General features: G+C 46.0%; 2 protein-coding genes and 1 long non-coding RNA gene across 5 annotated transcripts in view; 2 read left to right on the top strand and 1 right to left on the bottom strand.

Annotated features, from left to right (window-relative positions):
* Window positions 1-7,440, top strand: part of LSP1 (lymphocyte specific protein 1) — a 39,335-nt gene extending 31,895 nt beyond the window's left edge. For all 3 annotated transcript variants that reach the window (XM_031614139.2, XM_090140587.1, XM_090140588.1), the window contains exon 11: window positions 6,518-7,440. The gene's annotated coding sequence lies outside the window, so the exon portion shown is untranslated. The remainder of the gene's footprint in view (window positions 1-6,517) is intronic.
* PRR33 (proline rich 33) lies at window positions 1,238-15,712 on the bottom strand. The gene is made up of 3 exons (XM_090140585.1): window positions 15,490-15,712; window positions 10,282-10,408; window positions 1,238-3,002 (listed from the first exon to the last, which is right to left on the bottom strand). The coding sequence occupies exons 2-3, from the start codon at window positions 10,300-10,302 to the stop codon at window positions 1,374-1,376; spliced, it is 1,650 nt and encodes a 549-aa protein (XP_089996711.1). The 5' UTR covers window positions 10,303-10,408; window positions 15,490-15,712; the 3' UTR covers window positions 1,238-1,373.
* An 835-nt stretch (window positions 15,713-16,547) lies between these two features.
* LOC149917759 (uncharacterized) lies at window positions 16,548-25,531 on the top strand. Its single transcript, XR_016466749.1, has 4 exons — window positions 16,548-16,738; window positions 20,950-20,984; window positions 22,115-24,306; window positions 25,090-25,531. It is a non-coding gene; the product is annotated as an uncharacterized LOC149917759 (long non-coding RNA).

The raw sequence follows: 25,531 nt of genomic DNA, 5'->3' as shown, positions 1-25,531 counted from the left end.
TCACGTGATTTAAGCTACAATCTATTTGAATTTCCGTTCCTGTGGATCCTTCTCTGTAACCTTGTGTTGTAGCATGTCAAGTTATCCTGCAATGGTCTGATTTGAGATCCACTTGTCATTGCTAAGCTATTTCCAAACTACCTTATCGCAACATTTTCTCGTAGAACTGGAGTTGGAGGAGAAATCTAAACTCTAGACACTTGGGCTTTCTCTTCAATTTTTTTCCTCTTGAAATAGAGAAAATCTTCCAAAAAGTAGGATTAGACCAACCAAGTTGAAACTTCCATGAAGGGTTGGTTATAACAGCTCTTCTGATAGCAGTGGAAGTTTTCAAAATGGAAAAAGGATCTCCCCCCCCCCCCTCCCCTTACCCCCTAAGTCTATATACAGTTCAGCTTGGGGAAGTTTCACTCAGCTCCATATCCTCTGTATGGGAAGAGAATGTAAAGAGTTACATATCCAATTTCCTATGGGGCTAAAAATAGCAATCCTATATCAGCTGTGTAGGAACATCCCAGCAAATGACAAAGTCTCCTGAGAGACAGAAATAGCTGGCCACCAGTTTTCTTGCTTATAAGCCTGGTGATGCTCAGATGTGAAGAGGTGACTAATGCTGGAAAGGACAGTTGCTTCTATGAATGGCTGGTGTCAGGGATTTTGTTTTAAGCAATTGTTTTTCAAGACACCAGGCACTAATAGGTATGCAGGTATCATAATTTTGCCCCTGAAAATGAGACTACTTGGACCTATTGGATTCCCCCAGAAAACAGCACCTTAGTAAATACACTGGGGCTGATGCTCACATGCTGAAGCAGGCTTTCATTGTGGAAACGTAATCCCACCTGTACTAAAAACCAAATAAAATATGTGGCAAAACTTGATTACTAGAAAAAAGTTAGTCTTGGTGTGCTGTGACATACTAGATTGGCCCAACCCTTTCACAGGGGGAATGACTGCGTGAAAGCAGAATGGATTAGATCTTATGCAATCCCTTGCCTCTGCTTAGGGTGAGGCCCCACCTTCAGGTTCTATCATCTTATTCTAAATGGGACTTTTTTCCATAGGCAGATTGTCTTTGCTGTCTCATCCCTCTCTGGTCTATATTACCACTTAGTGTTATTGGTTCTTTTGAAAATGTGTGTCTGTTTCTGTGGCTTGTGGCATGTGGATGTAGTATGTAAAGCATATAAGCTTATATATAGAGTAACCCTTAAATTCTCAGCGTGAGGCTGCTGGCTTGGAGGCGGTTTACTTTTATTTTATTTTTTCCTTACACTTGGCTCTGCCAGGCAGACTACCTAGTAGCAGGTGCTCTCTTGCATGGTGCCCTGTAGGACCCTCTGGAGTGATAAGTCTCCTGGAGTAACTTGGCGTCAGTTGGCTGACCATCCTGATGCTGTTCTGTTAAAGCTCTTGGCGTGCTCCTTGTCTGTCCTGGGTCCGTACCGGCCTACCTCAAACACAGTGGTGATCTTTGACATGGGTTTGGCAGCCAGCTCTCTCAGTTTCCGGGCATCGAAGCGTGGTTTATGCAGAAAGATGGGCAAACGGCGGGGAAGAAAGAAGCCTTCTTCCTTCTGTGCTTTCTTCTCTTCTGCTTGCTGCTTCCTCTCCTTGTTGACTGTCATCTGGTATAAAATGGCATCCCACATCTTTGTGGCTCTAGATTTAAATGGTCTGCTGTCTTGACTGATGCTTAGAGAGCTGTCCTTCTCCTTGTTCCCTTCCTCCTGATGTTGTTTTTCTGCTTCAGGCTCTGGGAAGCTGGGTGCTTCTGGCTGCAAAATCAGGTGCTTCCTGAGACGATGCCAGCCACTGCCCTTGGCTCCCAAAGGCTTTGAGTCTTCCATTGGTGTTGGCCCAGCTTTGAGAGGAGGGCTGGTGATTGGCAAGCTGGGGGTTGGCTGAGGTTGCACAGTGTGTTCTGCCTTCGTGTCAGTGGGGGTAGGCCCAGCTTGTGCAGGGCTTGCTGTTTCAGGGTGTTCTGGCCTCCAAGGTGTGCTAGGAGTCAATGGTTTTAGAATATCACCATCTTGTCTGGGCAATTCAGGAGCTCTCTCTGATCTGGATATTTCTGCTTGACTTCCATGGGCTGTTACTTTACAGGAGTGGGTATCAGGGGCACTAGGCTTGAGTGAAGGGTCATGGCTAGTCTCTTCAGGAGAGGTAGGCCTGGGAGCTTGGTTAGGAACCTCTGCCTTTGCAGCAGGAGGGAGAGCAGGCTGCAGCGTAGGAGCTGGTGCCTTGCTGCTGTCAAGGGGGGCAGATGTCTGCCCTGGGAATGGTTCAGAGCCACTTGTTTCAGGTGATGGAGAGGAAGGCCTTTTGTCTTCATGGCTGGATGTTGCTTGGGTCTGATATGATGTTGGTGTCTTGGCTCTTGGTGCCTTGACGCTGCGGAAATAAGTGTGCACCTTGGTGACGTAGGTGGCCTCTGATGTCCCTTCCTTGCTGGGTGTGCTGGAAGGAGGAGGATGGGGGGAAATGAGTACTGAAGTGTTGTGTGGAGAGGGAAGGTGTGCACCTGTGCCTTCAAGCTGCTGGGGAGCCTTGGGAGCACCTGGCTCATGCAGTGGGGACTCAGCTGTGGGGGTGGTGAGCCTGAGGTGCTCAGCAATGCGTCTCTGCTCAGTGACCTTCAACACAAAGGGCTTGCTCTTGCGGAAAGGGGAGGGCACACGATGGTGTGTGATAGGCTTGATGGAGAGGTGCACCGGGAGGCTGGTGGGGCCAGGTGCTACTGCTTTGGGGGTCTCTGGTGGGGGAACATTCTCACTGCGTTCTAGGTCAGAGCTGGCCTCGTTCACTGGGGAGAGGTTGGACCGGAAAGACTTAGCTTGCTCTGCAGCTAGCATGGCATTCTTCTTGGCAGCTTTCTTCAGCAGCTGCTGGAGCCGCAGGTTGTCCTTCTTGGGCTTTGGGAGGGTGGGAGGGGGAGATGCATGGTGGCGGACGGGAGTGGGCTGGATGGAGGATGATACCGTGATCAGCATGGTCATCTCCTAGAAGAAAGCACAAAGTTTAGGGTTGAGATGGGTTTAGCCCTGATCTAGATCCTGAAGTATTCAGACATACAGCCGCCTCTTCCTCTCTAAAAACAAGCACAGAGTCAGTACTGTGTGAGTAAAGCATCAGACTTGGCTTCCTTATTCTCCCAAGGTAGCCTCAGCCATTCTCAAGGGTGGTGAGCCAGGGCAAGAGATGTACTGGGAGAAGCTGTATTGTCAAAGCTGGAGCCCTCCTGCTCCTGGCATTAGCATAAAATCCAGTGAAGGCACTTTGGGACCCTTGATGTTTTCATCCTGGCAGTCCTAGCGTAATCTGGAGCAAAGCATTAGGAGAAATGGAGCAGTTCTAAGATACTAGAGCTCTGAAACTGTCTTCAGAGGCACAAATTGGAAGTATCTTGGAGCTTTCCAGATTCCAGCTACTAATACTCTGATACGGTGTTGTTCTGTTGTATGCAGCCTTAAACTTACATGTGTCACTTCAGTCAAAGCTGATACTGGCTTTGGTTTTTAGCTGGCAGATAGGGATCCGTATTGTGTAAGGCAGGACTTAAGGCTGTGCTTATCTGGTGAAAAAGTGCTTTGTCATAATCATAATTTGGGTGTTTCTTTGCTGTGTTGAGCACAGTGGTAACCTCCTCTATTTGCACTCATCAGCCTTGGAGGAAAAAATTAGTTTTCTCTTGACAATGAAACGAATCTTCAGTGGAAGAGAAAAGGATTGTAGGCTGGATTGGGTCTAACCTCCAGTGGGAGTTGCACCTGGAACCCCTTTAAGCCAAAGTTGTGTTGCTCCTGGAGGGGACAAATATCTGTTTTTCCAGCTCCCTGGAGCAGTGTTCCCCTAGTGCTGCCAACCGCATTCTGCTGAGCTCTGTGCAGATTTCCTGTTGAGGAAAGCAGGAGAAAACTAGACCTGGTTCTCCTCTTTCTCCTCCTCAGCAAGTCTGGGTAACACCAAGCACTCTGCTTCAGCCATGACTCTCTGGCAGACCCCAGAAAGAAATCTGACTCTGTTCTGGCTCTTGCTCAGTGCAGAGTTGCTGAGTTTTGCTATGAAATGAGGCATAAATCAGAGTCTCTTAATCCCCAGTGCAGGATATGACCGAGCATCCTGAATAAGGAAGATGAGAAGGAAGGATGTCAGGGTTGCCCACAGGGGCTATTGCATGCTTTCCACTCTGGTTAGTGAAATTGCAGCCTGAGCAAGCTCCCCCATCTCAGGGGGGATGCACTGCGATACCGACAGTGAAGGTAGCCTACCCCAAAATAAAACTCTCAGATGTGAAGTATGGGTAATTCTGCTTGAATGCCAGGTGTTTCCTATGGTCTTGCAGTGTTGCTACCAGCACTGGGCTGGGAAGTTGATCAGTACTGAGTAGACATTTCACCTGCTAAAGTTATTGGTGGAAAGGCAGGGAGAAGGATGATTTTTCCCAAAAAAGAGGTGAGGGAGGGGAGAAATGAAAGCATTGAAGAATGGGTGAGTTGTCCTCCAGAGCATCAATTGTGGTGGACATGGTCTAGGCAGTGCCCAGCAAATGCTGCGCTGTTCCCAGCCAATGCTTTTGTTCCAGCTGTAGTATGAGAAACCTCCCAGCATTTTGGCAAGGGGGCTCAAAGGGATTTGGGCAAGCTGGGGTGACAACTGTTGGGCATTCCCAGCAGCTTATCAGCTTCATGCCTTAGGCACAGGGCTAGGATTAGGATTTCTTCTATTCTAAGAGCTTCTCCTGGAAACAAGTCCACACTGGCTCCAAGGAAGGCTGAGAGCTCACTCCATCATATACATGCTCTTCCAGGTATCTTGTAGATATTCTAGATTTTTCTGGCTCAGAAAGCCAAAATGCCTCAGTTGAAGAGGTGTGTACCTGCAGTGGTGCAATTCTGTTCTGATTAGTAATTGCTTGGGTGGTTTTTATCTACAGCAATGTGATCTAGTACGTTCACCTGGTGTAAGGATTGAATATGGAATGATTTCATACATCTCAGATTGTGGTCCTGCAGACAGCCTGTATCACAAGATGAGCTGTGGTCTAGCTGCATTGCTAAGCCAGAATTATGAGGCTGAACTGCTCAGGCTTGTTGTGTTGGGAATACTAAATAGGCAGGGCGATGAACTTCCCAGCTACTGATCAGCTCTAAGTGCCTCCTTATCCTATGGATTGCTGTATCCTGGAAAACTGCAGCTTCCTGCTTGGGTTGGAGTGGGGGTCTTGCTTGAGATTTGCTGTGAACTGCACGAGATGCTGCTGCAGTGGGCATGGAGGTTCATGGAGCAAGCAATATAAGGCTAGTCTGCATGCCTCAGGAAAGCTTTCCATCTGTTTTGAGAGTTAGAGGCAGGCTTGTGCCCTGTTACCTCAGGGCTTGTGGTCTGTGCTCCTGAAATCACTCTTGCTACTATCTCAGCATCCCTCTGAAACCTGCTGCGATGTGGTTCTTACAGACTGTATGGATGGCAGCTTCCACAGCACGTGGCTGCGCTGGTATCTGCGAGCTGGGATGGAAAGGCAGAGATGCTATGAGGCAGTAAAAGGAAGCTGGCTTTTAATTTACTTGCCTTCTCTGTCACGCTTGCATTTTTTTCCCGAGTCTCCTTCAGAGCTCTGTACGCAGGAGACTGTGTAACTAGCAAGACTTGTGCTTGGCTTCCCCCTTGCTGTATAACAAAGTAAAAGCACAGGGAAAAAAAGATTTGCTTTCTTTGCCAGCAGAAAGGCTTGAGCAGAAAACCTGGAGGAAAGAATACTGCTTGAAGAGATTATCTGGGTTCATGATGGACTGGGAAGCAGCTGAGCTGAGAGGCTTCCAGAGGGTCAAGCTGCCCTAGGGCTGGTTGAGGAGGAGGGCAGGTCGACCACCTGGGGATCCCTACCCTTCTGCCTCACTTCATCTACAATTGCTCCAAAACTGGGAGCAGCAGGGAGTGTGTCAGCACGGAGGAGCCATCCATCATGTGGCAGAGAAGTCATTTTCCCTCAGCAGCACCAGCTGTCGCATGGGGAGTGCATCAAGAGCTGCAGGAACTTGATATGGTTGCAGATGGTCCTGGGTGGAGAGCTGCGGCTGCTGGGGGAATGTGCTCTGTGCTTGAATGGCTTTCTTGGGCTTGAGAGGAAACCTGCTGTTTGCCTACTGGGTTGGGGAGGCTGGTGGGAGCACCTCCTTCACTCTGCCTGGCATCAGCTGGGTGGAATAAAATCGCCTTTAACTGTTAGGCATGATACAGTCCTGGGTATTTCCAGTGGCAGAACAGAAACATAGAATCATTAAGGTTGCAGAAGGCCACTAAGATCTTCCAATCCAACCATCCACCTACCACCAGTACTGCCCACTGACCACGTCCCTCAGTGCTGCATCTCAGTGTTTCTTGAACACCTCCAGGGATGGTGACTCCACCACCTCCCTGGGCAGCCCATGCTAGTGCCTGATCGCTCTTTCAGAGATGAAATTTTTCCTAGTATCCAACATAAAAGTATGTCTAACAATATTTTCTTGTCTTACAGCTGTGCTTGGTCCTGTCTCGATGCAATCCTCAGTGCTATGACTTCCTCTGCTCCATAGAAGATAATCGAAGGACATTTCTCCTGTCTGATGTCAGTTTGCTCTGGTACAGCCTGACTCCTCTTGGGGTGAACACACCCCACGCTGCCTCCAGCTGGCTGCGAGGGATGGATCATCTGGCCAAACCAGTCCCACTTTTAACCTTCTACAAGACCCTTTGGCTCTTTTTTTCCTTTTTTTTTTCTTTTAATTAAATCTGGCTCTGCCATGGAGATGGGAGGCTGTGGCTCACCTCCATCTCTTCTTTTTCAAGTGCTGAAATAGAAGGACCTGCTATCCTGCCCAGCTGGCAGGGTTTCTGCTGTGTGATGGAGAGCTTCTGGCTCTGGGTGGCTGGTGGGGGGAGCTCATGAGAGTTCCAGTGGAGGAATTGGTGTTGGAAAGGAGAGTGATGCACAACTCTGTGCCACCCTCCTAGTGCCAGCTGTGTGAAGATGTTGCACTGCAACATCTGCTTCGAGGGTCCTCCATCTCCATGTGCACATCAAACTGTTTAATTTAGTTCTGTTTATTTAGTTCCCGTATCATCCTTTAATCACAACTAAGTAGCCATGCCATAATGTTTTTGCCACTTTTCTGTATTGTCAGTGGCAGTAGCTTTGTTTCAAAAAGCTGCTGCCTTCCCCTCTGCTGCCCATGGTGGGGGTGAGCACTCCTTCTTTAGGTAAGGAGCTCCTCTTGAAGTTTTTTTTCCTACCCCCTTCTCACAAAGGCTCTCAACATAATTTTGCTTCTGCTTCAATTTACAACGTGTTCTGGATTTAATTTTTTTGTAAGCATTTAATAAAACTTGAGGAAGATGTTGTAACAATGGCATCCTGAGGGTTTTGATGCAGGAGTTCCATAAATAAAGCTGTTCTCATAAGCCCTGCAACTCTGAGCAAAAAAATGTGAGGAAAAGAAGCACCAGGCTACAACAAGAAAGAAGGAGACTTATGCATGCTGGAAAATGGGCTTTTCTTGTGCTTGCTCAGTTTAAGAGGTTGTCTTGCTATTTTTCCTCTTATTGGGAGGTGGGGAGAATGACTGTAAGATGAGAGTGAGTGGTGTTTGGGGAGAGGTGGAGCAGCATGTGGAAGACTTTCTGGAGCGAGCAGCTAGGAGTGGCAGAAAGCTCAGCTCCTTAGCTAATAGATGAGAAATCAAGCTTCAACCAAAAGTGCTGGAGAAGTCAGCTATAAAAATTGCTCTATAGCTTGCTTGTGCATCTGAGATGAGGCTGAAGCAGCTCTCTGCAGGGGCACGCAGCACTCTAATGAGCTGACTCTCCTATCTGGAAGGAACCATCTAATGATAAACATCTAATGATAAAACCTTCATGGAGGTGACCTTCTAGATAATAACGTTTCTGTGGTGTAGAGACAGCATATAGATTGCAGTATCTTTGCCTGTGCTGTCCTAAAGTGTTAGGAATGAGAAAGCTCTCTGACATTTATTTATATCTTTAAGTGCAAGAAAAGTCTCTCTTTTTGCTATTATCTTTGCCTGCTGATACCCTTGTCCCCTGCTTCAACTTGAATTCAAGATGTCGTGGATGACATCTAGTCTTCTTTCAACCCTTCCTCTGCCAAGCTGTGACTTTTGAGTGAGACCAGTGCATCAACTGTAGCATGGAGGCACCCTCAAAGCAGCCTTGTGTGGTGCCTGCATGAGTACAGACTGATTTCTTTCCACTCCATCCTGATGTTGGCTGGGAGAGTGTGGCCAGAAGCTTTTTCTTTTACTGATTGCATCCTGCCAGCTTGGAGAGTGTAGCAAAGCTCTGCAGGCTGCTTGTGTGAGGTACCTGTGCTAAGGAGGGTTAATTTGCAGGGTGTATTTCTCCACTTACAGTCCATGTGGAACTCATGTGGTTTCAATAGAAACAGCTGCAATAATTCAGGTGTTGGCTATGGGAAGAAGCAAGCAGATTGCATGGAAACCTTCTGGAGAAACCAGGAAAGGAACTGGCTTGGAGCAGGTGCGTGCAGCTCTTTATGAGGTATCTGAATCAGCCAGGGGGAAGTTTTCCACAATTATATTAACTTTACGATGTGTTGTTCCTCCTCCTGGGGTAATGTGGTGTGCACATGCTGCAGGTGCTGGTGGGGAGCGGATGGGGGTTACTGTAATGTATGAGCCTTGCTCCAGCTGTGAAGCCTGCTTTCAGAGCCTGGTGGATAACAGCCATGTCTTGTGGCCCTGTGTGGTAGCTGGTTGTGCCCTATGCTGTTGTTCTCCAAATTCACCCCCCCCTTGGCAGGTTGATGGTGCCCAGAGAAAGGGCCTCAAACCCCAGTGTGGGTTTTTAGTGCACTGCCTTTGGGGCATACCTCGAGGTGTTGCTTCTCTGCAACTTTTTCTGACCCCATCCTATTTGTTTGGATTATGTAGAGGGGGAACATGCTGTTATGTATCATCTGCTCTTTTCTACAGTGCTACTGGAACACACTATTTGTCTCTGTGCAATAGGCTCTGGGCTGTTTTTTTTTAATTTATTTTATTTTCAACTAGCTTTGATTCTACAAGAGTGAATGGGACATGGAATTGGAAAACGTGGCCAAAATATTTGAATACTTATTTCTCATAAGCTGCAAAACAGCTCTGTTCAAACTTGGGGAAAGCTTAGCTGATGGAAAACTGAAGACTCTTTTGGATGTTATGCCTGTGCTGTGCTTGTTCTGTCTCAAGACTGGGGCTAGACTTCATTGCTTCTCGTTCCAGGCATAAAATAATTATAGGTTCATTTTATAATTGTCTCTCTATACGTACGCTGGCTAATTAAGAGATCCTTTCCTACTGCTTGAATGGGCCTTCAGCGAGGCAGTAGATGTAAAGGTCTAAAGTTTCCCAGTGACTTTGTCCCTTGAAATGTGCTCTCAGAAGGAAAGGTCAGGCTCTGAGGCATCTGGGCCTGAATGTCAGTGTTTCTCCTCCCACCAGCACCTCAGGGAAGGGCAGTAAACAAGCCCAAGGAACAGGGAGGCTATAAATAATGAGGCAGCAGCTGATCTGTTGCTGGACAAATCTCTGAGTTGGTCTATTGCTGTCTCTTGCCTGCTCTACACCCCTTCCCGAATGCTATGAGATTCTCTTGGTTTTTTTTCAAGTAGATAAAGGACAGATCTGACAGCGACAAAACATAATAAGACTTAGTACTTGCTTAAAAATGATGGACAAGGATCAGGCTGAATATTAGGAAAAATTTCTCAGGAAGGGTGGTGAGACAGTGGCACAGGCTGCCCAGGAAGGCGGTGGAGTCACCGTCCTTGCAGGTGTTCAGGAACCATGAAGATGTGGCACTGAGGGATGTGGTGGTGGGTTGATGGTTGGACTTGGTGATCTTAGCAGTGTGTTCCAACCTTAATGATTCTATTATCCTGATAGCAGTAGTAAGACAGACCACGCGTGATTTCTCTATGCTTTTGCACTGGGTCTGCTGAGGTTTTTGGTTGTAATGGAGCAGTTTGATGTAGATCATGGACTTCAGGAAAGTGCTCAATTTCTTAATAACTCCAAGTGCAGCTGTAATAAAGGCATGAGCTCTTTGTTCTTCAATTAAATAGAATAAGGTGTCATGGACTTGGAGCTCCTGAATCCTAAGGGCAAGTTTAAAGCAGATGGGATAGGAACATTTCCCGGAGCAAACACTGAACGACAGAGGAACAGAGCACTGCAAAAATCAGGGATTTATATTAAGCGAAGAGAGGTGAAATACAGTACTTACTGATGTGTAACTTGTTTCCATGTGCAATCACTTGCATGTTGAGTGCATCATGTTCTGTTTGCGAAATTAACAGATCATCATTCCTTTAAGATCATTTCAGGTGCTGTTTTCTTGTGTTTTTAGAGCCCTGTAGGTAAATTCAAAATGTCATATGGGGAAAGAAAGTATTTACAGTAGCCAGTAAGTACAAAATATTTCTCAAAAAATAAAGTGACTAGTTTTTGAAAGCGTGAGAAGTTCCATTGCCTAAAATAAGCATGAAGATGGGCTATTAAATAACACCATTGCATACTCCTAGCTTTGGCACTGCAGTGTTTGGCATCTGAAGCACCAGAGAGGTGAAGGGCAGATGATGGTGAAGCTGCCAGGATAGATATTCTAGCAGGATTGCTCCAGGCAGTAAAACCATTTGGAGGCTTTTCAAGTTTACTGGTCAGATTTACTGTTTTGCAAAAGACAGGGTTGCAAAATGCAAATTTGAAGTTTTGCTTTGATTGTTACTGTGCCTGAAGAGGAAGAGCATGAGTTCTCGCTCTATTTCTGTTTGATCCTGGCGTAGTATGTGCTGTACTTAGAGGGTACAGTCTTGGGAAGTGCTGTGCTGGGGAGCAGAGGGACTGAGCAGGCAGTGGTGAATTTTAGGTTGTGGGTTTCTGTGGAGTTTGACTCTTGTTGCACGCATAAATAGGGCTGGGACAGCTAAAATGCACGGGGTTGAGCTTGGTGTGTTCAATCTGGACTTTAAGTGTGGAAAAACTGGTGAGATGTGCCAAAAAGGCAACCCTGAAGGCAGACTGTCTTATCCATTACTTATCCTGCTAAGCTTTGTTGCTAATTCACCCCATGCACTAGTGCATTTCTCACCTGTTTTTCACTCACTCCGGTTTTAATGGAGAAAGTTGAGTATTTCCCATGATCATCAAAGTTATGGCCCATCTGTTGAGACCAGTTTTCATGGTAGCCATGCAGATGCTGGTATTTTGAGGCTAACACATTTCTTAGGAGTCACCTTCCATTCTGATCCTTTCACAAAAAGTGTTAAAAGGTACTTGTTGGTCAATAAGACCTAATATGCCATGGGTTGGGAAGGTCTGGCTCACCCGGGTTCTTCTCCTGAAGGGGAGCTTTGTTAACTTTCTTCCTCTTGCCAAGGAAGGTTGTGCATGCTCCATCTCTGGAGGCATTCAGAGTCTGATTGGATGGGGCCCTGGGCAGCCTGATCCTCTGATGGCAGGGGGTTGGAACTAGATGAACTCTAAGGTCCCTTCCAACCTAAGCCATTCTATGATTCTCTTGCCTCCCTGCTGATGGTGAAATCATACCCAGCTCTGCACTGACCCACAGGAGAACTTGAAGGAGGTGCTCAGTCCTTCATGTGAATACTCTAATGCAATTAATTCTTCCTTGGCTGATGACTGTAATGGTCTTTTAGAAATGCTAATGACTTTGTGCATATCCAACACTGAAAATATTGCAGGGAGAAAAAAAAAATGGCCAAAGCAAACAAAAGAAATTCTATGGGAATCCTAGGAAAAAGACACGAATTATGAGTAAGAAAACTTCAACAGAATTTGAAAATTCTTGATGACATGTTGCATCCTGCTCTGCTGCTGTCACCACTGAAGTCAGATCAGTCTAATGAATTAATTCACAGCAGGTGTGAAGTATGCATGATTAGTCATATGGGTGATGCACAAGGCTGGCTTATGTTTGCATCTAATGCTCAAGAAGGAGGTCTTCAGATCCACCCCTATTTCTTATGTGAGCATGCAGGGTTTCTGTTCTTGACAGGGTAGGATGGAGGCAGAAGCTCCTACTGGCTGAAGAGTTAACACGTTTGTGTCCTCTTTGAAGTGCTGATTGAATTCCTCCCTACAGATGGAAGAAGGTGAACTGCAAGAGTTGGGAAGATGGATGGAGGCACATGTAGGTAATTAGGTCATGAATATGACAGCCTATTAGTTGCCTTTTATCCTCCTTGTTATACCTCTGAATCTTGGAGACATCATGAAGCTACCATCAGGAGAATGTGTTGATATTATGAGGTGTCCCAGCCACCCTCTAGGATTCAGGAAGGTGATTCCACACCCTCACAAGTGCTTGTTCTATCTTGATGAAATACCTTGTTCTGCATAAATACATGCAAGCTTTAGGGACGTGGTTAGTAGGCATGGTGATGTTGGGTTGATGGTTGGACTAGATGGTCTTAATGGTCTTTTCCAACCTTAATGATTCTATGAAATTCGTATAGCCTGAAAACTTGGATATCTGCTCTCAGCTTTCCTATCATTTTGCGTTTTGCCCCTCCTGTAGATCTGGGCTTGAAAGCCTTCTCTCTGAAACACTTGGGGATGGAGCTGTAGAAACATCTGGGTGCTGGCATGCCTGCTGTCAGAGGTGTGAGCTCTGCCTGCGTCCCTTCAAGCTGGGAGGAGAAACAAGCAGTGGGATATTGAGGACTGAGATCCTGACCCTAAATGCCAAGCAGGGCATTAGAGCAGCTCAAGAGAAGTGTGGCCTTTGCTCATCCTGTGTGAGTTGTGCTGCACATTCCCCAGCATCCCGTCATCACTGGTAAAATGGTAGCAACCTGCTGGTACTTAAATAGAGGAGCTGATCTTAAAGTTTAAGGCTATTCTGATCTCTGGTTGACCTGCTGCTTAAAACAGGTAGTTGGATTTTACTCAGGAACAGAAAATATTAATCTATGCTCTGTACTTTCTCTGAGGCTACTTAGTCACTATCTGTTTTGCCTTCTTTAGTGGCAACTGTTTCAGTTAAATTGGAAAGAGCGTTTCAGTGAACGTAGGGCATCTGCTTTAACCTTGAGCTGATGATCAAAGCCCTCTGCAGAAATTCTTTCTCTGGGGTGGGAGAAAGAGAAGGAGAAACTTGGATAAGAATTTAGAGTCCCTTACCAAACGCCTTCTGTGATTCTCATTTACTGCCTGCCCTAAATCACAGTAAGAAGTGTATAATTGACAGTGTCACAAGCCAGAAAAACAAACACCACATCCCTTCCCCAGTGAGCTCAATCAGCATGTTTTCCTGGAAAACTTCAAGAGTTCCAGTGTTGAAGTCTGTACACGTGGACAAGTGTGCCAAAAGCAGAATCATACAAAAATCAAAATTCTTTGTTTTGAAAGCATTCAAATAGGAGTTCAGAAGGGAAAAACAAACTTGGTAAAGAAACATTTTAAAGGTGAGTAATGGAAAAATGCAAGTAAAATGCCTTTGCCTTGCACGTAGCCTCACTTTGGATGACTTAACCATTTTCATGCCATTGAAAGTTCCCCTAGCTCCTGCGTGAAGATGCAAGTGCAAGATGAGGGGCAATGCAGTCTGGAGAGAGACCTCAGGAGAACCTCTGGCCAGGCAAGATTGTCTTGGTTTTTTTTTTTTTTGGCTCTTTGATTTTGCTCTGGCTCAGGAGTTGGTGAATAGGAAATTCATATTGAGAGTAAGATCACTCCTTTTTAACCCTAAATTACTTGTTCTATTTCAAGAATGTAACATTTTATTTACAAACTCTACAGCCTTTAATGAACATGAAGTTGGGCTACGGGCAGGACTTTGGGTTCTGAAGTCTGCAGAGGTTTCCAATGGAAAATTGCCTAGGTTTCTGTCCTAGCCTCTGGCTCCAATTTGAGGAGTAACACTGTTGGTTTTGCATTTTCTCCCACACTGAAATAATGTCAGCATGAAAGAAAAAGAGGCTGTGGCTTGAGGGCTCGTGCCTACTTTGTGTATCTTGATACCATCCATGGTAGGTGAGGTGGTCTTCAAAGACCAGTGCTTGCTGCACCCTCATCTAGCAATCCAATAGATTTTGCTAGAAAGGTGGATGCAAGAAATTCTCTTCCCTTTTCTGGTCAATGCTGTAAGTAGGGACTGCTAGGTGGGTGGTGGTGTTTTCTTGTTGGCCACGATGGCTGTGGATGGAACTGGCAGCAGGAGGTGAAATAAGGAGTAGCCACATGGTATGTGTGGATAGCATGGAGTGTGTGGCTAAGGCACAAATTAAATACTGAAGACAATTGTGGTTACATGCCAAAGCTGATGGTGAGATCTTCTAAGAGAAGAAAGGATGAAGCATTGAAGTAGGCTGAGGGAAATGAGCCTTGCTTGTGAGCCAGGTGATAGCAGAGCAAAGGAAGAACACAAGTATCAGATGAGCCTTTCATCCCCTTCAGAGGGTGAATGGCACAGGTCCCCACAGTCAGACCAGGTTGGCAAGACAACATAGCGCACAGCTCAGGGCAGCCAGGGCAGAATGTGAGCATGGACATGAGCACTCCTGGTGGAGGAAACCCAAAGGATGCACAGGCATCTTTTAGGGACAGTAGCAAGCATCTGGGTGATGGGGGAGACAGTATAGATGTGCTACATAACACCAAGGTGAGTGCTCATCTGGAGCAACATGTCCACACCAGCACAGACATGCATATGAGATCAAAGGGTGTGCTTCCGAGACCAAAGTTTGCATATAACTTATTTTCATTTAGTCAGCATGTCTCCTGCATCTCTGTCCCTATGGAGCTTTACAGTATGAAAAGCCTGGCACTAAAATCCAGTGCCTACAACCCAGTAACATGTAGAAAGTCAAGAGCTGCACCTGGCTGCCTGTCCATCCCACAGCCTGTCAGTGCCAATTTTGCCTTTATGCAGTTTTGTCAGCACACCCTGGTTTGAGAGACCTTAATGGAGATGCCCCGTTAACAGCAAGAACAATGCAGAAGGACAGATAAGTGAAAGAGGCTGGTAGCACTTTTGCCAGACAGGCTCTACAGCTGATATTAAAAGGAGAAATTGATGAGGGACTCCCCTCCAGTACATCCTTGCTCTGCTGCCAGTTTGGGCAAATACGCTATTTCTTGGAGACTTGCCCAACCAGTGGAGTGCACGATGGGAATGAGCCAGTGCAAGATGGCAAAAATGCATAGCAATCCCCAAAATGTGGCACGAAAGTTAGCTGGCTGCATTGGTGTTCGGGGAGATGCAGGCTGTGATTCCTGGTCACAGTCACCATGCGGGTGCTGCTGGGGCTCTGCCACCACCAGGCTCCTCCTGTCCAAAGCAGTGCGCTGAGTATGGGTGCAGACCTGACGGCACCGTTCCCTTCCCACCCAATGGGTAACACAAGCATCATTACAAGCCAGGCTGCAGGAGGCAGGGAGGGATAAGGAGATTTTTGCTCGTGCAGGTTACCTGGTGCATGGGAGGCTGCAGCGCCCTGCTCCACGTCTTTAAAAGCTGCTCTCTACATCCTCACTCGGGGAGTCCTTCCTGCAAGTGGCAGGGAAAGAGGGCAGGAATCGATCCATGAGCCGAGCCAAAAATATCACTTGTCCTGCAGCTCTGAAAGGTTTTCTCTGCTCTTACAGGCTGCGAGAAAGGGGTGCCCCATCTGCCAGGCACACTGTGGGCACGGTCTGTGTGGCAGGGGCTGCCTGCCAAGGGGAGACGGGAGGAGGGGATGGGGGCTGAAGCTGCAAGAGACAGTGAAATGGAAACCGTGACCCGCGGGTCGTGCAAAGTGCTGTGAGCCTTTGCTCATGTGTCTGTGCAGCTGGTAAAGCCTCGCATGCATTTGGGTTGCCTGTTGGGCCCTCCTGTGCATCTACAGGCTCCTGACCTCGTATTGGGATGACTGGAAGGTTCAGACACCCCAGACTTGCTGCAGGATGTCCTTACTTAAGTATCGCTGCTTTATCACAGTGAGAAGGCTCTGAGTGTGGTTTGAGGTCAGGCACGTGCTTGGGCAGTTCTCCTGCTCCATTGTTGTATTTTGGTCTAGGTTTCCTCCAACGCTAATGCTTGGCAAGACCCTTGGCAAGAGATGGTGAGTGTCAACACACACAACCTCATGTGCTATATGCTGCTGACTTCTCATGCACCTTCTAAGCACCGTTGGATGTCCTCGAGCTCTTTACTGACTCCAAATGAAGTCACTCCTGCTTCAAGGGTAGCAGGGAGAACCCCTGCCTGGCTGGGAGTACAGAGGTGGCTATTGTGTACTAAGCTTGCGGAATGCAATGTGCCACAGCCATATCTGAAGCAGCAACCACACACCATGGAGTTCCAACAGCCCTGCATTTCATTTCTGAGGTGCCTTTGCCTCAGATACCCCTCTATAAGTTTTGCTTGCCTAGTGGTAGTGTAAATATAGAAACACAAACCCCGCTGGTTTTTTTATCCAAACATGTCCCTCCCATCTATGCATCATCTGTGCAATCCCTCCAGCTGCTCCTATACATGGTATGACTTTTTTTTTTTTTCCCTCACTCCTTGCCCCACTCCCTTCCTTTCCCTGCCCATCGTGGGGGGCTGGGGGCCAATCGGCTCCTGCAGACGATCAAATGTCACTATAACTTGAGAGCAGCAGCACCCCAGGACGCCTGCAGATCCCAGCCCGTCCCCTCTGCAGGGAGTTCCACGTCTGTCTCCACACCCCCAGGTAAGTGGGATCCCATTGGGAAACGTGATGGGGCTGAGGTTTGGATGAGGGGTGATCCTAAGGGGAGGATTGGAAGTTTGTGAGGTCTGGGATCCTGTGTAGACTGTGTCCCCACTAAGGGAAGGGCACTTCTCCTTATTCCCTTTGATGGGGTATTGCACAAGACTGCTGTCACCTGTAGGGACCTGGGTTTGAGAGTGAGCAGTAGGGGAAGAGACAACTCCAAAGCCCAGGTTGGAAGTGTTGTGGCAATGATGTTTGGAGTCAAGGAGGTGTACGTAGTGTTCAGGAAAGCTTTTAGGCAGCAAGGTAGAAACACTGACGGGTCTCCAGAAGAAAGGGATGGCCAAGGTAGGGGAGAAGGAGGGTGAAAGAGCACTAATGCAGCCACTGAAAACTTCCTCCTCTTGCATAGAAAGAAGAAAATTAGGGAAGTATTCTCTTCAGGAGGTAGATGAGTAAATTCAGCATGGCTGTGGAATGTTTGCTGTAAGTGTGGCTTCAAAGCTCTGTGCCTTCCTGGCCTGACGCCTGGTGTGGGTGGCATGGAGGATCTCCAGTGTGCTGGGGGGGCTGTGGGGACTGCCAGGCTAGGCACATGGGGACAGGATGGGGCAAGGGCAGGGGACATCGGTTAAGCACAGCTGATCTCTCCATTTTAGTCTTGTTACTTTTGGCCACCTCTACACAACAAGTAGACAACACCCAAAGACTCCCAAAGGTGCATTTTGGGGCAAGAATTGGTGTTTTGCTTTGTATCATTGGAGGACAGGGAGACAGGTGAGCTCCACTACTTAACCCTAGTAGTGAGAGAAGCACTTATTGCTGGAAAATACCAAGCAGTTCAGAAACAAAGGAGGGGGCAGGTGAAAGGAAGAAATACGTATAAATATATACCTGTGTAGATAATATGTTATTACAAAAATAATATTAATAGATGTGTTGAGTTTGCAGCAGCCCCTGCTAGGAAAGCATGGCTGTTTGGTGAATTGAACCTTGCTTCTTGTCTGATTGCTGTTTCATTGCCCGTGCACAGCCAGTTTATTCCTCCCTCCCTCCCTTCTGTAGCACTCCTGCTGCCTTGCCTCCCTTGTATGGCTGGTAGTGGGTTTTTTCCAAGGATGGGCTTGGGGTACAAGGGAGCCCGTTCCTCCTCCCAGCTGGCAGGCAGGCACATTCCCAGCTGCTAAGATGCTTCTTGGGACGTGATGGCTCTGCTCCTTTGGCCAGGGACAGAAGTGTTTGGGGTCGAAGAGGACGAGCTGAGCTGGCCCCTGGCCATTTGGGGTTGAGGAGGAAGAGGGCATTTGCTCTGCCAGCTGGGAGGGCAGGCAATAAAACTGCCACATCCCTGTGTTTATTGGAAAAGCAAGTGAGCATGCGTGGCTTAATTTTTGAACGGAACAAGCACTAGGGCTTGAAGAACGTAAGCAAATAAAATTAGAAATGAAATGATTCAGGGTTTTTAGCTTGAATGAAATGCAAAAGGTAAGCTTTGTTTTCACCTGAAGGGGTGAGAAGAGGCAGGAAGCTCGGGCTGGCAAAGCTGTGTTTTGTTTTCCTCCCAGATGGTGGGCATTATTAGCTAATTGATTTTATTACATCCTTAAACCTCAGTCAAGTCCAAACCCCATTTTTCTCTGCCACTGTACAAACAAAAACCAGTTATTGCCTCAAGGTGCTAACAGCCTTAATCTCAGGCTGCGTTCGCTGCGTGTAATGTAATTTCCACTGAAGGGCAATCCTGAGCCAGCTGGAGATTTTCCATTGCCGTCAGTGAAAAAATATATACTGTTCTTAGTGGATTGCTTTCTTCAGTCCCTTTTGGAGATAAATACGGATCTGTTTTATTTGCTGCTTTGATGACACGGTTAGCTATGTGGACAGTGCAGGAATTGAGAATCGTTTCTTGTCTCATACGTGGCTCAAGTTGTCTGGGTATTTTTTTTGTTATGTGGTTTTGTCCTTGTCTTGTTATTGATTTGCTTTATCCGGGGCCTGGAAAGCCCCTCTGGATTGGGGCATTTGGGTGTCAGAGATTTTGGTATTCTCATTTGGCTTTCCTAGCATGTGGGCAAATGCCATGCCAAGTCCCACTCGCTGTCACAGCTCTTGGATTAACAAATATGGAAGAGCGTAGGGGAGTACCAATGTGACAACCCTCAGCAAGAAGTCCTGGGAGCTAAATTGGAGAGTGGATGAGCTCATTCCAATAACAGTTAACAGCAAGCCTGATTGCAAAGTCTCCTGTAGACTTCAATTGCCTTGGAAAGAACAGTATGCCCTGCATTACATGCCCACCCTGCACCAAACAGACATCTTGATTTCCACATGTAGGGCATAGAGCAATATCACTCTTCGTGCCACATAGTGAAATCGGAAGTCCAAAGCTCTTCAGCCCCTCTTTTAATTTATTTATTTTTTGTTTTATTCTATCTTGGGAAGAATGAAATCTGCCTTTACAAATTAAAGCAGAATGCATGGGAGGATTGGCCATTGCCTCAAGTCCTACAGGCCACATACTTTGGTATAAGCTGACAGCTGGTCATTTGAAAGGTTCCCTCCTTGGGCCTTTGTCAGGACAATCTCTACTAACCCACTGCAGAAAGCAACATACCGTTAAGTGTTATTACTATTAGCTCAAATAATTTTTGGAGGCTAAAGTGAGATTGCGAAGCTGTCATACTGCTAGCCCCTCTGCAGACAGGGAGAGAGAGCCTTAATTCTGAAGACTGGTCTAGATCAAGAGAAATGAGAGGTGATGTTATATCTAAGCAAGCAGTTGGAGCTCAATGATCTTGAGGGTCCCTTCCACCCTAAGCAATTCTGTGATTCTAAAAGCCTTTTGCAGAGCTGAGGTTACTCCAATACAAGAGTCATGCCTGGGGGGGAGCAATCATAGCTACCAATTAAATGCAGCCTTGCAGTAAGAGATGAACCCAGGTCTTGTGTGTCCTAGCAGTAGGCCATCCTCCCATTTCTAACACAGCCATTGCTGGCATGGCTTCCAGGGTAACGTTGAGTTCTTATAAATAAATAATAATAAAGTATATGGGGAGGCTGAAAATGCAGCCTGCTTAGAACATGAATTTTTAAATTGTTGGTGTCAACGAGTAGCATTAAAGCATGGTGTTCAGGGTCACTGCTGGGGAATGGAAAGGATCCCTTATAGGGCAGAGTTGGAGCCTCTGGGATTACTGCCTTCCTCTGAAATAGAAAGCTTCTGAGCTGCAGTTGTTCCTTTTGAACCTAAATCAGTCCACCTGCTCCTTCAAGACATCTCTCATATATCAGCTGAGTAATGAAGTTGTGAAAGTCACGGTTTGGGTTTCCCAGCCAAGAGGAGCCTGGCTTTGTATTTTAAGACCTACTGCCAATTTGGAGGAAGTCTGAAGGGGCCCTGACTACCTCCTGCCCCCAGCTTCAGGGCAGGACGGGACTTTTAGAAGGGGGCTTGCGTGCAATGTGCTCAAACACAAGCCAGAGAAGAGTGGCTTGAGCCATGGATGGATTTGTCCAAAATGCACTGTGAGATGTATTGTAATAAGTACAACTGGCTGGGTTGATATAGGTTGCCTAACCGTGCATTTGGCCAGTTTTCATCCTAAATCAGCAGCCCATTGTTCATGTATTAATCAACAATGTAAGCCAGACACTGTTACTTAATGCACTTAATGACAGTTTCTGCATGCTGATGACTAAATAGTTATCTCTGGATATATCTGCAGAGTGGTTGGGTTTTTATTACTATTATATTTTCTAGTTCTGAGTAATGCTTAAAAGCTGGGGTCTTCCCATTTGTAGTAGCATAAAAGAGGGCAAGATTTCTCTGATCTTGCTGAAGTGATGGAAATGTCAGACAGGTGCGAGAGTGCAAGGCCTGAGCCCATCTCCCTGATCTCTGGAGGTTTTGTAACCCAAACCCAGGTCCAGATTTCCCCCTCCCTCCGAGGGTGGCCGAGTTGATGGGCACATCTTGCCAGCTGATCTTTCCCCTTTGCCACTTCTCCTTCTCATCTGACCTGGCTGGCAGGGGTCTGTAGCACTCCGAAAATGGCAGTGTTGGTGGGGGATTGGCTGCCGTGTGGGAAAGCAGATGCCTGGCTTTTTTCGTCTTCAAATGTCAACCCATCTGCTCCTGCCTTGGAATTATTTAGGAAACTCTCTCACTAATAACGCTTTTTTTCTTCTTCCTTTCATCTTTTATCTAGAAACTCACTGCCAACATGTCTGATACCGAGGAAGTGTAAGTAGAGAGCAAGCCGTCTGCACGTTCATCTGTTCTGCTTGAGTCCACAGAGTGCCCAAGGGCATTACCATGGGGATGGGAGGCAGCTGTCACCCCATGCACAACCCCCAAGGTGTTGAGCAGCAGGGAAGGGGCTCCAGGTTTCAAAGGGTCTGTTGGAGTTCATGCAGCAGGGAAAGTCTTCCTGGCACCTTGACCCAACTCCACTTGTCCTTGGATGCCATGGTGCCACTCATAATAGAGTCTGAATGAAATACGGAGTGGTGGAGAACTGCTTTCTGCCCTGATTTAACGAGTTCAAAGTAATGTGTCCAAATGCAGTGAGGTCAGTTGGCATTTCTACGTCAGTAGGTAGAGAGGGGAGACTTGAGGCAATCACAGGGTTGGAGGCTTCAAGTGCTGACCTGCTGAGGTCAGTTAGACTCTTCGCTTACTACAGGGCCATTATTTCCAGCCAACTCTTAAACAATAAACACACACAAAAAATTCCTAAGATAAAATTCAACATTTTTTAGAGCAGCATCTGTCCCAAACATCCCTTGCTTGGTCTCTTTTGGCTGTGCCCTGTCCAACTCCATCAGGCATGGCTGGTTCAAGGTTTGGATTTCGTGCTAGGAAAGGAAAGGCTAGGGAGCAGAGGTGAGGAATGGGAACAGAACATGAAGTTGAGGTGAAAACAGCCATAGTATAAACATAAACAACATCTGATTTATCCAAAATTTTTAGTAGGCATCTCTAGAGCTAAAGGCCATCATCCCCAGTGCGTTGGGGCTGAAGTCCATCAGCCTTATCAGCAAAGTGTTTCCTTGTGGGTATCATATGATGGTAACTTTATGCTGGGACATGGCTCCATGTGCACCAGCAGAATCAGGAACATTAGTAAACTGACTTCTAATAATTTTAAAACCAAGTGACTCTGCAGAATCAGGAACATTAGTAAACTGACTGTTAATAATTTTAAAACTAAGTGACTCTTTTGAGAGCAAAAAGAAAATGGGAGAATGAAGAAACAACATAGATTTTAAACAGAAGTGTATTGGATTTCTTCAGCATAGCCTGGCAATAATATGGAGTGGAAGAAAAATTTAGTTTCAGTAACAATTTTTTTCTTTCTTTCTTTCTCACAGGGAGCACGGAGAGGGTAAGTCCAAATCTCTAATTTCTTCTGTGCAAGTCTGTAGCGTTCACTGACTGTGTCTGTCTTCTCCTTTCTGCCTATCGTTGGTCTCTTACTGTAATGTGCTGGTGCAGTTAGCTTTACTTGATGTCTAAGTACGTGTCGTTGTCTTTTTTGCATATCAATGTTTGTCTATCTCTGTCTTTCGCTGCGGGAAACGTTGGGATTTCAGCCCAAAACTGACGTCCTGGTTGTGTGGGGATGGTGCTTTTTTTTTGTAGGGGCACTGCCATCTGCTGGCAACTTATTTTGATAGTTTTGCAGACATAATAATTTCTGTTTTAAAACATAGAAATGCAGCATACTTAAGCAACATAGAAACATATGTTTTTTTTAAAAATTTTCTGTTTGTTTTTTATATCCTCACTGGACTTCCCTGATGCCTCTTTCCCCTAACATGCTTGTACACCTGAGCTTCCATTGCTCAAGAAAAAAATTCAGTACAATATTACCCTCCTCCCATTGTACAGCTTTTTCTCAAAGGCATCTTGTTTGCTGTTTTTCTTTTTGATTTGAAAGTGGACCCTTTGAGGGCATCTTGCCCATATCCATGTGAATTTAGAGTTCTATCATGAGTGACATCCTACTGATGTGTAACCTGTCGTTGGCTGTGTGTTGGGTGCTAAAGGTGATGATTGCTTTTTTTTTTTCCCCTCCCTCCTCTATTTCAATGCAGAGGAATACGAAGAAGAAGGTAACAAAATATTTGGAATGTAACTGATCTTTCCTGGATTCTTGGTTCTGCCTATCTCTTGTCTGTATTTGACCCCTCTCTTTGACGCTTGCCACTAAAGGTGATCTGAAACACTTGATCTGTCAGTCAAAACATAGCCAAGCTGGGACCATGATCTGCAGATATGCTGTGATAAAACATGATATTTTAGGAACAATAGGAGATGGTAATTAAGCTGAATCTTGGAATTGAAAAGGAGAGTGGGCTGTCTGGCTCCTGAGGAGCACCAGGCAGAGGGTAGTGGGAGGTCTGGAAAAGATGAGGCAAGGAATTAGCTGGCAAAGAGGAAGTCTTTCAGTTGCACCATTAGCTGGCAAAAGGTGATTTGACAAGCTGCGAGAGACACAGAGGAAGCTTTGGAAAGATGGAGTATGAAAAGCTCTTCACACCCCTGAGCTTTTTCACCTGACTTGTTTCAGAGTCTGCAGCTAGCAGGGAGGGGAAAATTCTGGAAGTGTAACTGTGGTTTTGCTGGGCATTTCTAACATGTTCAGGCAAGTGTAGTTGTCAGTTGTCATCCTTCATTTTCCCATGGTATGTGGAACTGAAATGAGGGCAAAACTCTGGGGCACATCCATAGGAGTTTTACTTTCTCCCAAGAGCTCACTTGGTGTCTAAGACACTTTCTAAAGGATCAGGTGAAAGCCTTTTCTGCGAGGTGGAACTGCCCATATTGCCCACCTTTGAGACTCTGTCATTTGCAGGAAAGAAATGTCCATTTTGGGGCCTTTACGCAGAGCAGCTGGTTCCGCTCAGGTTGCTGCCACTAAGTAATTCCCATCAGCAGAGATGGGAACAGAAGGGAGCTTGCTCAGAATAGTTTCTTCTCTAAGGCATAGCTGTGTGTCCCTCAGCATCCCTACCAGGGAGATAAGGAAATCAGGGGCCCAAGAGCAGCAAGTGCAGGTACCAAATGCATTGTAGAGGTGTCTCCAGTGGCTGCTGCCCATAGAGGCAGAGCTGGGGAGGTGTCAGTGCTGCTCATACTCCATCCTTCTTTGCACCTTGTCAAACGCCCAAAGAGTGAGCAAAGGGTGTCATTCCTACAGACAAGCCTTCCTAAAAGGAAAAGTACTTCTTTCCTTTCTCCTTCCTTCCCTTACTATCTCCTTTTGAATTTCAATATTGTAATAATTGAAATTAAAAGGCAGGTGACTATAATCCTACTTTTCTTTATCTGCATGATCAACTCCTCTGATGTATATCTTTGCATTTTTCCCTCGTTTTGCTTGACATTTGTGCTATCTTCCAAAGCAACCCATATAACTTTTTCCCATCACTTCCTAACCACTCATTCTTCAGGCCTTACCTGACTAGAATACCAGTTTCTAACAGTTTTCTGTTTCCATTTTCCTGTTTGCTGTTGCTTCTTGTTCCGTGACACTTGCCGTCTGAAGCTCATGAAACAGGTATGTGACATGGCTTCTGCTTTCTTTCTCTCTTGGTGCAGAGGAAGAATGTGTACCAAGAAATACAGAGCAAACAGTTCACACTTGGTGGCCAGGATGTGGTCCTGAGCCGCAGACATCAATGCAATGACAGCTATTGATGTCACTTATTGAGCTGGCAGGAAACTGGGTCTTTTATATATAGATGCACATGCATGATGTGCATATATACATAAATATGCACACGCATATACAAGTGTGTAGTTATATATATATATATGGAAAGAAATATTTATTTGGTTTGGTCTTTTTTATTGCGCTGTAACTTTCTTGTCCCAGAGGTGTTAAATCCTCTCTCCAAAATCTTAGGTTAAAAAAAAAAAAGGTGGTGGAGGATTAACATCCATTTCTTGAAATTCAGTGATGAATTTCTTTAACAGTTCAAAATCTGAAGAATGCTGAATCTAAATTTGTAACTGTTCAACAAACATGGATTAAAAAAAAAGGAGAAATTTTATTTGTGGTTAAAATTTCATCAAAACTGAGCTTTAGGAAATGTCAACCAGCTCTAATAAAGATAACTTAATGGGTGACTTTGTAATGTGGTTTTTATCTGTGGTCATATTCCCATATTTCAGTAACATGCCCATAAAGATATTATTTTTACTTCTCTCTCATTCTGTAATTTCATCACTGTGTATTCTTATCCTGTGTGCTTGGAAAACCTCAAGGATGTTTAAATAAGACATTTCTGTTTTAACTTTTTTCTTCATTCTCTTCACTGCATGATGTTGCCACCCACAGAAGAGGTCCATGAAGAAGGTATGTGGAAGGACACCTCAGCTCTGCTCTTTGCAGTGCTCAGGGTAGAAGAAAACAACAGGCGAGAGAACGATGCTGGGACAAGGGATACCTCACCTGAAAACATTTACTTCCCCTGAGCCTCTCCATTCCCACATGAGGATCAACTGGTTTAGGAAGGCATCTAAGGAAGTTTTGGGGTCCCACCGTGGGTCCCCCATAAGTTGTGTATCCATCAACACCTCCAATGGTTTTGGGGAGGGAATAGCATGGGAAACGTGGGCACCATCCCCTTCTCCAGACCACAGTAGGCTCTGAGGCTGGTTTTTAGCCCTGGGTGTCGATAACACCAGCCAAAGAGCAGCTGAGGTCTAGCTCTGAAGGCCTATATCCCATATCAACTGGTTTCTCCTGCATAGCTTGGCAGATAATGATCAGATGGATT

Source organism: Phasianus colchicus, chromosome 5, assembly GCF_987193195.1.
Source record: "Phasianus colchicus chromosome 5, bPhaCol1.hap1.1, whole genome shotgun sequence".
Lineage (NCBI taxonomy): Eukaryota > Metazoa > Chordata > Aves > Galliformes > Phasianidae > Phasianus > Phasianus colchicus.
Note: the sequence above shows the minus strand (reverse complement) of the source record. Positions and strands in the feature narration are given on the sequence as shown.